Source organism: Podarcis filfolensis (genome assembly GCF_964270895.1).
Source record: "Podarcis filfolensis genome assembly, chromosome: 2".
Taxonomy (NCBI): domain Eukaryota; kingdom Metazoa; phylum Chordata; class Lepidosauria; order Squamata; family Lacertidae; genus Podarcis; species Podarcis filfolensis.
Window position 1 is genome coordinate 17,316,178 of NC_139605.1, and position 14,248 is coordinate 17,330,425.

General features: G+C 42.3%; 1 protein-coding gene across 1 annotated transcript; it reads right to left on the reverse strand.

Moving 5' to 3' along the window:
* Positions 1–9,617: 9,617 nt before the first annotated feature.
* LOC310758198 (putative olfactory receptor 2B8) lies at positions 9,618–10,607 on the reverse strand (the record flags this gene model as incomplete). The annotated part of the gene is made up of 1 exon (XM_083604126.1): positions 9,618–10,607. One exon carries the CDS (start codon positions 10,605–10,607, stop codon positions 9,618–9,620), a length of 990 nt encoding a protein of 329 aa, XP_083460252.1.
* Between the last annotated feature and the right edge of the window lie 3,641 nt (positions 10,608–14,248).

A 14,248-nucleotide genomic window follows, 5' to 3' on the forward strand; every position in this document is an offset into this window, starting at 1 on the left:
CTGTAACATCAAGGAGACCTTAATGAATCACAGACAACCAGCAAATGGAAGCAATAGTTGTTTGGCTGGGAGATTGTGCTTTCTCCAAGAATCATAATTTGCCTGCCACCTTTCTATATTGCTATATTGCAGTGTGGTGTAGTGGTTAAGAGCGGTAGTCTCGTAATCTGGGGAACCGGGTTCGTGTCTCCGCTCCTCCACATGCAGCTGCTGGGTGACCTTGGGCCAGTCACACTTCTTTGAAGTCTCTCAGCCCCACTCACCTCACAGAGTGTTTGTTGTGGGGGAGGAAGGGAAAGGAGATTGTTAGCCGCTTTGAGACTCCTGAAGGGGAGTGAAAGGCGGGATATCAAGTCCAAACTCTTCTTCTTCTATGCACAAGGCGGTTTACAAGCTGAAGAAACCACAAAATAGACAGCAAAGATCGCACACCTAATAACGATCTGATCCAATGCAAAGAAGCCATAATAAAAATGTAACTTTAAAATAAACAACTTACATCAAATAAAGCAATATTCAATAAGTAAACTGTAAACTTAAATATCAGCAAATAATAATTAATCAGTTTACACTTAACAATTACAGTGGTACCTCTGGTTACAAACTTAATTCGTTCCAGAAGTCCGTTCTTAACCTGAAACCATTCTTAACCTGAGGTACCACTTTAGCTAATGGAGCCTCCCGCTTGTGCCGCGCCGCTGGAGTGTGATTTCTGTTTTCATCCTGAGGTAAAGTTCTTAACCCGAGGTGGTACTTCTGGGTTAGTGGAGTCTGTAACCCAAAGTGTTTCTAACCCAAGGTGTTTGTAACCCGAGGTACCACTGTATAATAAAGATTTACTAAAGTATAATCAATAAAAATAATGGCAACTCACAATGCATGAAAGACCAGAAAACCATATGAAAGGATCAAATTGAGAAACAAGGACACACAACTTTTAAAATTATTGGTTTTTAATAGGTGGTCCTCTGGGTGCAACTCTACAATTTGATGATTCTATGAGAAGAAGAAGAGGAAGAGTTTGGATTTGATATCCCGCCTTTCACTCCCTTTTTAAGGAGTCTCAAAGCGGCTAACATTCTCCTTTCCCTTCCTCCCCCACAACAAACACTCTGTGAGGTGAGTGGGGCTGAGAGACTTCAAAGAAGTTTGACTGGCCCAAGGTCACTCAGCAGCTGCATGTGGAGGAGCGGGGAAGCGAACTCGGTTCCCCAGATTACGAGACTAACGCTCTTAACCACTACACCACACTGGCTCTCACTGAGCCCTCACTAGTGTTCAATTTCATTCAACGGAGTTTTCCTCCACACATGTTCGAATCATCTCCCAGCTTGTTTCCTCACCCTTGATTCTAGAGCAGAGCAGTCCAACCTTCCATACCAAGTGGGCCCCAAGAGAATTTCGACACAGAAGCCACAAGCTGCACACTGCCTTGCCATGCAGGGCAGGGGAGCGAGGCCAAGATTTGAGGGGGTCCCTCCTGCTGCTTTCCCAAAGCCAGAGAAGCGAGGGCTGGGCTTTGGGGAGGAGGCACGATGCTCCGACGGCATCCTAGAACCTTCCCACCTTCTTCCGAAAGCAGGAAAAGCACTAATTGGGCTTTGGGAAAGAGAAAGGGGACCCGAAGACCCTGTCAGAGCCCTCGCTCCTCCTTTGCAAAGCCCAGCAACTCACTTATCCGGCTTTGGGAAGGCGAGGGCTGCAGGTGGTGGGCAGCATACGGTGCTGAGGGCCACCAAAAAAGGCCTTGAGGGCCACGTGTTGGACCACTCTGCTCTAGAGTATACTAGGGATCCAAGTGGGAACCACAAAGTGGGAGAGGGTGCTCAGCGGCGATTGTGTCAACCTTTAGAATACATCTGAAGGCAGTCCTATACAGGGAGGTTTTTTAAATGTTTAATGTTTTATTATGTTTTTATATATGTTGGAAGTGGCTTGGTCAACCCAGTAAAACTGGGCAGTAGTAAAACTGTTGTTCTTGTTGTTAAATACGACGTCCCTATTTTCATCGGAGAAATGCTGAGATTGAGTCTCATGCTCTACTGAGAGCATTCTCCTCCAACTACTGCTATCCAACACTTTCCCATCCTCAAAACTGGATATTGCCTATGCTTTGAAAATCCAAGTACAAGAGCTGCATTGATTTAGGGAAGATAAAGTGTGGGACAGCAACAGCTGGGGAATAATGCATGGACGTAGGGGAATGAAGGAGGCACAAGCAGTTCACATTCCACATTAAGCCAAGGTATGGGTGGACCCTTAATTATGTTTCTGCCTGTTTTAACAAATTGTAAAGTGCTGTAGTAGATGCTGTGTGATTTTTAATTGCATTTTCATTGTTTTAATTTCTGGCATTCTATTTTGTTGTGTTACAAATTGCATTCCATAGAATAAAAATACAATTATCCATATACAATATCTATATGTATATCCATATACCATATTCATTTATATCTATGCAATATTCATATTTAATACGAACAACCCCACAGAGCTCCTGCATGAAGCTTGCGGATCACTGGTGATCTGCACACCACAGTTTGAGATTCACTGTTCTTATGGATTTTGTTACTGGTTTAAAAAACCCAAGAGATCAAGGGGAGACAACTGTCTGTATTGCTAGTCCTACTCAGAGTAGACCCACTGATGAATTTCAGGGGCTCTACTCTGAGTAGAACTTAGTTGTCTGCAACCCAATTTGACAGTTTATGGGGGCAAGAAAGCTGTGGGGTTTTGTTTTTCCCTTCACATATGTTTAAAGAAGATTGGAAAATGTTTATTGAATATATGGGTGAAAATTGTGTACATTTGAAAATGTTGGCAGTATTAAGATAAATTCAACAGTGTAAATAAGTTTTGATGGATGTAATAATGGAATACTGAATGGTTTGGTTTATGTAAAATATGCAGGAATTTGTGTTATGTAAAATGAACTATGGAAAGAGAAGAAGGGAAGTCACTGATATTTTAAAGTTGTTTAAATGAATATTCTAAAATATAAAATTGTGTGTGTGTGTGTGTGTGTGTGTGTGTGTGTGTGACACTACTTTTACTTAAATGATTCATAAGCAAGTCAAGGGTGCAACTTGAACTAGTCAGGTTTTCTAATAATGACAGTAAACTATTCATTATAGTAAAATCTCAGATTCTGAAGAGCTCCAAAACCAAAATTGTCTAAACAGGCAACAGCAGAGCAAGTGACATTCAGCATAAGGCTAAAGTGATGCATACCAGGGCAAAGGGGTCTGAATTTCACAAACATGCTAACGCTGTCTGAATGGGGCTGTGGGCTCCCAAGGTTTCCCCAATACATCCTGGGGCCATATCAGAAAGCTCACTTATTATATCAGTGTGCTGTAATGAATAAAAAGAGAGAGACAAAACTATTCAGTGCCAGTAATTATTAGGACTGAAAATAAAGGACCAGGGTGATAATGATGATTTAATTAGTGAATCACTTCCCATAAAACATCTCAAAGTGATTTGATATGACATGAATTAAAATGCCAAGCTTTCAACCCATGGACTTCCTATGGGCTTATTTGGGTTTTGTTATGGCTTTTTAAATGTGTTTTTTTGTAGGTGTTTTTCGTTTATTGTGTATTTTGTATTCTCATTTTGTGTTCTTATGTTGTGAACTGTCCCAAGATCTTTGGATGAAGGGCAGTATAAAAATTCAACCATAATAATAATAATAATAATAATAAATACTGAAAACTGTGTTTTGCTCTGGTTTCCGACTCTTCCACAGTTCTGTAGAACTGAAAGAGGTGCAGAAAAAGACAAATGGAAACAATACAGTCAAGGAATAGAGCAACTTCAAACAAGGAATGTATAAGGAAGTTGTGGGGTTGGGGAGCTCAGAAAGAAAAACCAACCGAGGACACTTCTAGATGGGTGTGTTATTGCATGTGTCTTCTGCAACATGTTATTGACACAGTAACAGTGAATTAAAGGGGCCCCTGACCATTAGGTCCAGTCGTGACCTCATCTCGCTTTATTGGCTGAGGGAGCTGGCGTACAGCTTCCGGGTCACGTGGCCAGCATGACTAAGCCGCTTCTGGCGAACCAGAGCAGCGCACGGAAACACCGTTTACCTTCCCGCCGGAGCGGTACCTATTTATCTACTTGCACTTTGACGTGCTTCCGAACTGCTAGGTTGGCAGGAGCAGGGACCGAGCAACGGGAGCTCACCACGTTGCTGGGATTCGAACCACCGACCTTCTGATTGGCAAGCCCTAGGCTCTGTAGTTTCACCCACAGTGCACCTGCGTCCCCCCAACAGTGAATTAGTAATGGATTTATCCTGCTTTAGGGCTTGTCCACACTTCCTCTTGCTCCACTGCTTTCCCCTGGGGAAAACTGCTCTTTCTAGACAACGGACAAGCAGAATTGTCGACGAGCCCTCAGTTCTGTGATGCTTCCCCAATGCTCGCGTGTTATTGCTGTACAGATGCAGCAGGACAAAAATAATCTGGAAAAGCTGTGGTATAAAAAGTTGCAGGGTTTCAGCAGCATGTTACAAGTTGTGCACTGCTTGGAAATGAAATAGTATGACTATCCAAAAGCTTCTGCAAGCGCAAACTGTATTAAAAGTGGGCTTGGGTATGACCGCTCAGAGAGCACCATGAGGGCAAATCAGAACAAATATGCATTAAAGAGTGTTTCTGGGGAGGCAGATGCAAAGGCCTGTTGGCACAAAATTTTGCAAAACCACAAGGACTAGAAACCTCCGGCAGGAGTAAATAAAGCAAATTACAGTACTCACCTCTGCATGAAGGAAAAGGCTGCTTCCCATAGATCGAAAGACATAAACTGAACGCCACTTAATCTCAGCTTCCCTTTTCATCACACGTATATTGGTACTCTAGTACAAACTTTTTCTTCTTTTGCTGGGTCGGGCCCTTCCTAACCTCACTTCTGTCTTCGTAACAATCGCCTTCCCTTCTTCCAGTTCTTCACTCGTGTGATAACTAAGGATACAACTTTTGCTTCTATTCCAGGGATGAATCCGTATTTGTCCTGCTACTTGTAGCAGACCAGAGCAGTCAGCTTGTCTTGGGACTTCGCTCCCATCAACAGATGCACTCTGGATAGGCTTTTAGGGTCGGGAAGCTATGGCCAGAGATCACAGGCTGTGGCAGAAGTTGGCTTGAGGGAGAGGCTGGCAGCATGGAAGGAGAAAGTCAAGCAAAGAGAAGCAGACAGGTGTGGAGAGGTACAAAGAGGCAGGTAGGCAGGCAGACAGACAGAAAGAGGGGTGATAGATGTGGAATGTGAAGAAAGGAAATGCTATGTTCCTAGGAAAGAGTCCAAGGATTATAGACTATAATGAATTAAATGTCGATGTGTTTACTTGTGACAGAAAAAAGAGGTGAGAGAAAGGAGTTGAATGCAGTTAGAAGTTAGGTGGGAGGAAGCGTCCATTCTTTGTGTGTGTGTTTGTGGTGGGAAAGGGAGAGAGTAAGATCAGGAGAATGGAAACAGATACGAATATAGACTATCAGAAAGGTTGGAAAGATAGCTGCAGAGCCTCAGAGATTAAATAAAAGGGAGAAGCTGGATCTTCCCTCTCCCCACAGCTTGTCTACTTCACCCCAGCATCTTTGCTATTCTGGCTGAGAATTGCACTCCAACTACATGTACCTAGAGACCTCCCACAGCTTAAGCCTACTTCTTGCAGGGCATTGGAGGGGAAGGGAGCTGGCTTTATGGGGATCTTACTGAAGAAGGGGCTGTTGTTGCTGCATCTCCAGAATCTAATGGACAATGCAAGGAAGTTTCCTGCACATCACGGAGCCTCAGGGAATCAAACTTCAAGCTGAACAATTAGAGGCAGGCTCCCCATTAAGACATGCAGTCCCAAAGGCCAGCTGCCACTCGCATGACATCCTCAGGGAAGGCGACTTTCGTCAGAGTTCTTTCGTCATTTGCAGAAGTATTTCAAACTGCTATAATTGTGCCCAAGTTGTGAATCTTGTGTTGCAAGTTCAGCAAAGTTATTAACTGTTAGTTTATTGATTCTTCGTTTGGACCCTTTATGTTCTTCTTCCTTGATGCTGCTTTTTGGTTTGGCGACTACTGGTGGCAATCCAGCCAGATGGGCGGGGTAGAAATAAAATTATTATTATTATTATTAATAATAATAATAATAATAATAATGTTTTCTGTTCTTTTGTAATGCTTGTTTTCATAGTTCATAAGGTGCTTTGAGCTGCTGCTTTTGGGAAGGGGAAAGTGGATCTGATTTGCTGCTGTGGTCTATACAGTAGATTACTAATTTTTTTAAATGCTGTCTGATTCTGTAGGAAACTGTAGCTCTGTGAGGAGAACAGGGGTTTTCTAATAACTTTCAGCACCATAAACTTAGGGTTGCCATACATCCGAAATTTCCTGGACACAGTCAGTATTCAGTACTTGTAAACAGCGTCTGGGCAGAAAATCACTGAAATGTCTGGGAAAATCCGGATGTGCGGCAGCCCACGTTGGTAGTGTAGATTTTGGCAATTTTCATTTTTTTTAAGATTTGGCAAAAAAGGGGGGGGTTGAAATATGGCAACCCGACTTAAACTACAGCACCCAGCATTCTTTGAGTAAGCCATGGCTGTTTAAAGTGATATTAAAGGTAAAGTTACTCCTGACTGTTAGGTCCAGTTGCGGACAACTCTGGGGCTGCAGCACTCATCTTCCTATCCCTGAAGCCAGGAGAGCAAGAGGGGTCGGTGCGCACCGACCCCTCTTGCTCTCCTGGCTTCAGTGAAAACAACGCAAAGCCTCCGGAGCACAGCGGGAGCACTCCTGCATTCGCTCCATAAGATGCAGACACATTTCCCCTTACTTTTTAGGAGGGGAAAAGTGTGTCTTATAGAGTGAAAAATACGGTACTAAAGGACAGTTTACATGGACTTGAATTTGGACTTGGACTTTTAATTTAGAAGTACATCTTGGATTTATATAAAGTTGGACTAACTCTTACTTCCCACCACCTTTGGGAAAAGGAAAGGACAGGACTGAAGAGAAGTATATGCTTTCATATTAATTTTATATGTCGGCTGGATTGGGAATGGTCTTGTTTGATTAATTTGATTTGATCTGGAATTGTTTTGCTTTTTCTGTTTTTTAAGGGCCTGGGTGTGAGAACTGTTATTTTTATATTTTATAGATTTAGTGTGATATCATTTTATGCCTTTTCCTTTGTCTGTTTTTGGATTATTTTATGCTTTTCTTTTGTCTGTTTTTGGTTTACTGTCTTGAGGGATTGCTAGGAGACGGAAGGTTGTTTAAAGGGAAATAAAAATTTAATGGTTCAGTCTGGAAGTGGGAAAATATCTACACTTCTGGGCTGAGCCAGGAAATGCAGAGTTCAAAACAAGAGTGCCGAACTGTGGGAAAGACTGCTGGCCTAGATATGGTGGGTAAGCAAGATGCAGGAGCGGTTACTAGGAAATCTGCTATGGAGAAAAGATGTGCAAGTGTGCAAGAGAAGACATTAGAAAAAGTAGGGAAAGCAGAACATACTGATTTCCTTACACAACAGTTTATGGAATTTAGGAAAGAGATGGTTCAGTCAATGAAAAGTTTTACTCAACAAGTGCATATGGATATGGAGAAATCTAACAAATTGTTGACAGAACAAGTGCATAGGAAGTCATAGGGATATGGAAAATTCCAACAAGTTGAAGTTGTTGACAGAACAATTTGGAAAATTAGGCAAAAAGGTCAATAATTTAGAAACTAAAGTTGACAGACTGGGAGGGGGGACTACTGAGGAGTTAGGGCACTTGAAGGAGGAACAAAAAGCAGTTATGGGGACGGTTACACAGACAATTGCAGAATGGATGGGGGAGAGGCAAGACTGGATGGCAGAAAAGTTGGAGAGCTGTTTTTGAGTAAGGACGAGAGAAAGTAGACTGAGACGGCAGCCTGGAGATATCCTATTAACATTAGCTTCAAATCAAATGAAGGATGCAATCCTTCAAAAACGTTTTGAGGTCAGTCTCGTGGTTGCTGGACAGAAAGTTGACATTTTAGGGAGATTCCATTGAAATCGAGACTTAGGAGGCACAAGTACCAGATTTTAGCAACAGCATTGAAGAGGGTAGACATCAGGTACAATTGGGAATACCCAGAAGGGATCTCATTTACATTCATGAAAAAGAGATACAGGTTGACAACAGAATACCAGGCCAAAGAATTCTTTGAAAAACATAGGAGAGACTTAGACCCTGGACATGACACAAGAACAGACCCAGTAGCAGAACAAAGAGCTGCTTTGGAGCGGCTGTCATTGGAAGGAGCAACAGGTGGAAAAACAGATATTGTAACTGACTCTGAAAATGGCCAATCTTAAAATATTGAGTTGGAATGTTAATGGCTTGAACAGCAAAGCCAAATGTAACAGGATTCAACATGTAATTTTAAAACAAAAGTTGGATATAATTTGTCTTCAAGAAACACATACTGCAAAAAAGCATAAAATAGTTTTAATTAATAAAAAATTAGGTTTGGACTTCATCTCAGTGGATAAAGCAAAAAAGAGGAGTAATTTTCTACATTAAACCTGCACTAGAACCCAAATTGATTCAGAAGGATGAGAAAGGTAGAATTTTAATAATACAAATAAAAGTTCAGGGAGAGAAGATGATTTTGGTAGGAATTTATGCCCCCAATGAGAAAAAAGCAGTGGGTTTTGTTTTTCTTTAAATGGAAACAGAACTACTTGAATTTGCAGATCAGAAGATGATGTTAATGGGAGATTTAAATGGAGTTTCATCATTAGAAAAAGACAGATCAGCCAGGAAAAAAGAGACGAAAGAAGGCAGATTACCAAAGACTTTTTTTGATTTGGCTCAAACTTTGAACTTGATAAACAATAACAAGATAGCCTAATGGAACAGGTCAGAGGCCCATCTAGTCGTTTCACAGATGCCTGCGGAAAACTAGCACGTACAAGAGCACTCTATCCTCCTGCAACTTTTAGAAACTGGTATTGACAGAGGATGTAGAAAATAGTCATCGTAACTAGTAGCCAATGATAGCTATAAACGACGGTTGGAGAAAAGCTAGGAGGACAAGGCTTTACAGGTTGGTGGCCATCACTGCCTCCTGTGGGAACAAGCGCCAAAATTTATATATGCGCTTTGAGGAGAAATAATTTCTTTTATCTTTTGACAGTCAGCTTCGTTTGAGGTCCACCAGTTCTGGCGTTCTGGGAGAGAGAGAAAAGGGGGCATGAGCTAGATATCAGATCAATGTCCTGCTGCAGCACTACCATCTCCTGTCTGCTGTGGTGCCTATGTATCATAGTAATCTGTGAATAAAATATTTTGGTAGAAACAGAAACCTGAATTTGAGTACTCTGTCAAGAAGCGAGGGCCAGAACAGAAAGAAAGAAAGATTTATTTATTTTCAACATCTCCACCCCACCTTTCTGTAAATTTCTGTAAAAATTCTGTAAATTTCATTAAAACAATATTACAGCATCATAAGATTGCAGTAATCATAACAGCAATAAAACATTCACAAAAGAAACATTCATTAATATAGGACCTAGAAAAGCGACAGATTCCCACAGGAAGGGGAATCATACAGATGTTTAATGAGAGATTTTTTTATTATTAAAAGATAAGACTGAGCTGCTGAATAAAGTTAGGAGCTATTGGGATTCTCTTCATTACCCTTCCAAGAGCTTTGTGTACCTCTTTGTTCCTCAGGGTGTAGATTAGTGGATTTAGCATGGTGGTGACAAATGTATAGAAAAGGGAGACCAACTTGCCCCGGTCGCGTGAGTAGTTGGACGGGGGCTGGAGGTAACTGAAAATGGCCGTCCCATAAAACAGCGACACCACGATCAAGTGGGAAGTACAGGTGTTGAAGGCCTTCTGCCTGCCTTCAGCTGAGCGGATCCTTAACACAGCTGCCACAATGTAGGCATAAGAGACGGTGATCAGGCCCACTGGTAACAGAAGGATGACCACACTTGCAAAAAAGAGGACAGCCTCATTGAGTGAGGTGTCCCCACAGGCCAATTTGATAAAGGCGGGCACCTCACAGAAAAAATGGTCTATTCGGTTCTCTCCGCATCGTGGAATCCTGAATGTCAACACGGTCTGCACTAGTGAATTGCTGAAGCCACTAACCCAGGAAATGGCAGCCATTGTGAAACATAAAGAATGGTTCATAATGGTAGAGTAGCGCAGCGGATGGCAGACTGCAGCATAGCGGTCATAGGCCATAAAAGCCAAAAGGACACATTCTGTGGAGCCCAAAGCAAGGGAGATGTACATCTCAGCCACACAGCCGCCATAGGAGATGGACTTGTTTTTCCTCCAGAAGCTCACCAGCATCTGTGGTCCGAGGCTGGTGGTGAAGCAAAGATCAAGGAAGGAGAGGTTGCTGAGGAAGAAATACATGGGGGTGTGGAGATGGGGGTCCAGCCGCGACACCACAATGATGGTTGTGTTTCCCAACAGGGTCATCACGTAGCAGATCAGGATAATGGCAAAGAGCAGCATCTCCAAGCGTGGGCGGTCAGCCACTCCCAGTAAGATGAATTCTCCTTGGTAGCTTTGGTTACCTTCTTCCCGTGATGCTTCCCTGTACATCATCTGTAACATCAAGGAGACCTTAATCAATCACAGACAACCAACAAATGGAAGCAATAGTTATTTGGCTGGGAGATTGTCCTTTCTCCAAGAGTCATAGAGCTGTAGAGTTGGATGGGACCCTGAGGATCATTTAGTCCTACTCCCTGCAGTGCAGGAATCTCAACTAAAGCATCCACAACAGATGGCCATCCAACCTCTGCTTAAGAACCACCAAGGAAGGAGGGTCCATCACCTCTCGTAAGACTTCCATACTTGGACTGGCACTTGAGCTCTGGCCTCTAAAGTTTTGGTCCAAGTTACAGTTAGTGGGCTGCTGTCATCTCCATACCTGGAAAAGCTGTGCTGGACAGCACAAGGGGGATGCAATGGAGGCAGCCTTCACTGCCTCTAGGTAGGCTTGATGACTCAGTAGGTTACAGCGCTCCAGTTGGAGAACAGCCCTTACCAAAAGTGCCGTGGACTTTGAAGAAGCATGAATTCAGGGCTAAGAGGAAGGCATGTTTGGCAAACCTTCACCATGATCAACTCCCGCCCGGAAACCTATGTCTCCACTGTTGAAGGACGTGTGGATCTAGGAAGTGGCTTCCACAGTCACTTACAGACTCACTGTTAAGACTGTTTTTGTGGAAGACAATCTTACTTGGCTACGAGTGATTGCCAAAGAAGGTTAGAGTGTGGTGCTGACCATGTCAAGGTTGTGGGTTAGATCCCCATATGGGGCAGCTGCATATTCCTGCATTGCAGGGGCTTGGACTAGATTTCATTTCATTTCCATTTCACTTTTAATTTGCATGCCACCTTTCTATATTGTTTGCACAAAGCGGTTTACAAGCTGAAGAAACCACAAAATAGACAGCAAGGATTGCACACCTAATAACGATCTGATCCAATGCAAAGAAGCCATAATAAAAACGTAACTTTAAAATAAACAACTTTCATCAAATAAAACATTAGTCAATAAGTAAACGGCAAACTTAAATATCAGCAAAAAATTATTAAACAGTTTACACTTAACAATTACAGTGGTACCTCTGGTTACAAACTTAATTTGTTCCAGAGGTCTGTTCTTAACCTGAAACCATTCTTAACCTGAGGTACCACTTTAGCTAATGGGGCCTCCTGCTTGTGCTGCGCAGCCGGTGCACGATTTGTGTTTTCATCCTGAGGTAGAGTTCTTAACGTGAGGTCGTACTACTGGGTAAGTGGAGTCTGTAACCCGAAGTGTTTGTAACCCAAGGTGTTTGTAACCCGAGGTACCACTGTATAATAAAGATTTACTAAACTATAATCAATAAAAATAATGGCAACTCACAATGCATGAAAGACCAGAAAACCATATGAAAGGATCAAATTGAGAAACAAGGACACACAACTTTTAAAATTATTGTTTTTTAATAGATGGTCCTGTGGGTCCTACTCTACAATTCGATGATTCTATGAGCCCTCACTAGTGTTCAATTTCATTCAACGGAGTTTTCCTCCACGCATGTTCGAATCATCTCCCAGCTTGTTTCCTCACCCTTGATTCTAGAGCAGAGCAGTCCAACCTTCCATACCAAGTGGGCCCCAAGAGAATTTCGACACAGAAGCCACAAGCTGCACACTGCCTTGCCATGCAGGGCAGGGGAGCGAGGCCAAGATTTGAGGGGGTCCCTCCTGCTGCTTTCCCAAAGCCAGAGAAGCGAGGGCTGGGCTTTGGGAAGGAGGCACGATGCTCCGACGGCATCCTAGAACCTTCCCACCTTCTTCCGAAAGCAGGAAAAGCACTAATTGGGCTTTGGGAAAGAGGCAGGGGGACCCGAAGACCCTGTCAGAGCCCTCGCTCCTCCTTTGCAAAGCCCAGCAACTCGCTTATCCAGCTTTGGGAAGGCGAGGGCTGCAGGTGGTGGGCAGCATACGGTGCTGAGGGCCGCCAAAAAAGGCCTTGAGGGCCACGTGTTGGACCACTCTGCTCTAGAGTATACTAGGGATCCAAGTAGGAACCACAAAGTGGGAGAGGCGATTGTTCACATTCCAAATTAAGCCAAGATATGGGTGGACCCTTAATTATGTTTCTGCCTGTTGTAACAAATTGTAAAGTGCTGTAGTAGATGCTGTGTGATATTAAATTGCATTTTCATTGTTTTAATTTCTGGCATTCTATTTGTTGTGTTACAAATTGCATTACATAGAATAAAAATACAATTATCCATATACAATATCTATATGTATATCCATATACCATATTCATTTATATCTATGCAATATTCATATTTAATACGAACAACCCCACAGAGCTCCTGCATGAAGCTTGCGGATCACTGGTGATCTGCACACCACAGTTTGAGATTCACTGTTCTTATGGATTTTGTTACTGGTTTAAAAAACCCAAGAGATCAAGGGGAGACAACTGTCTGTATTGCTAGTCCTACTCAGAGTAGACCCACTGATGAATTTCAGGGGCTCTACTCTGAGTAGAACTTAGTTGTCTGCAACCCAATTTGACAGTTTATGGGGGCAAGAAAGCTGTGGGGTTTTGTTTTTCCCCTCACATACGTTTAAAGAAGATTTGAAAATGTTTATTGAATATATGGGTGAAAATTGTGTACATTTGAAAATGTTGGCAGTATTAAGATAAATTCAACAGTGTACATAAGTTTTGATGGATGTAGTAATGGACTAATGAATGGTTTAGTTTATGTAAAATATGCAGGAATTTATGTTATGTAAAATAAACCATGGAAAGAGAAGAAGGGAAGTCATTGACATTTTAAAGTTGTTTAAATGAATATTCTAAAATGTAAAATTGTGTGTGACACTGCTTTTACTTAAATGATTCATAAGCAAGTCAAGGGTGCAACTTGAACTAGTCAGGTTTTCTAATAATGACAGTAAACTATTCATTATAGTAAAATCTCAGATTCTGAAGAGCTCCAAAACCAAAATTGTCTAAACAGGCAACAGCAGAGCAAGTGAAATTCAGCATAAGGCTAAAGTGATGCATACCAGGGCAAAGGGGTCTGAATTTCACAAACATGCTAACGCTGTCTGAATGGGGCTGTGGGCTCCCAAGGTTTTCCCAATACATCCTGGGGCCACATCAGAAAGCTCACTTATTATAGCAGTGTGCTGTAATGAATAAAAAGAGAGAGACAAAACAATTCAGTGCCAGTAATTATTAGGACTGAAAATAAAGGAGCATGGTGATAATGATGATTTAATTAGTGAATCACTTCCCATAAAACATCTCAAAGTGATTTGATATGACATGAATTAAAATGCCAAGCTTTCAACCCATGGACTTCCTATGGGCTTATTTGGGTTTTGTTATGGCTTTTTAAATATGTTGTTTTTTTGTGGGTGTTTTTGGTTTATTATGTATTTTGTATTCTCATTTTGTGTTTTTATGTTGTGAACTGCTCACCCCGTTGCTGGGATTCGAACCACCGACCTTCTGATTGGCAAGCCCTAGGCTCTGTAGTTTCACCCACAGTGCACCTGCGTCCCCCCAACAGTGAATTAGTAATGGATTTATCCTGCTTTAGGGCTTGTCCACACTTCCTCTTGCTCCACTGCTTTCCCCTGGGGAAAACTGCTCTTTCTAGACAACGGACAAGCAGAAGTGTTGACGAGCCCTCAGTTCTGTGATGCTTCCCCAATGC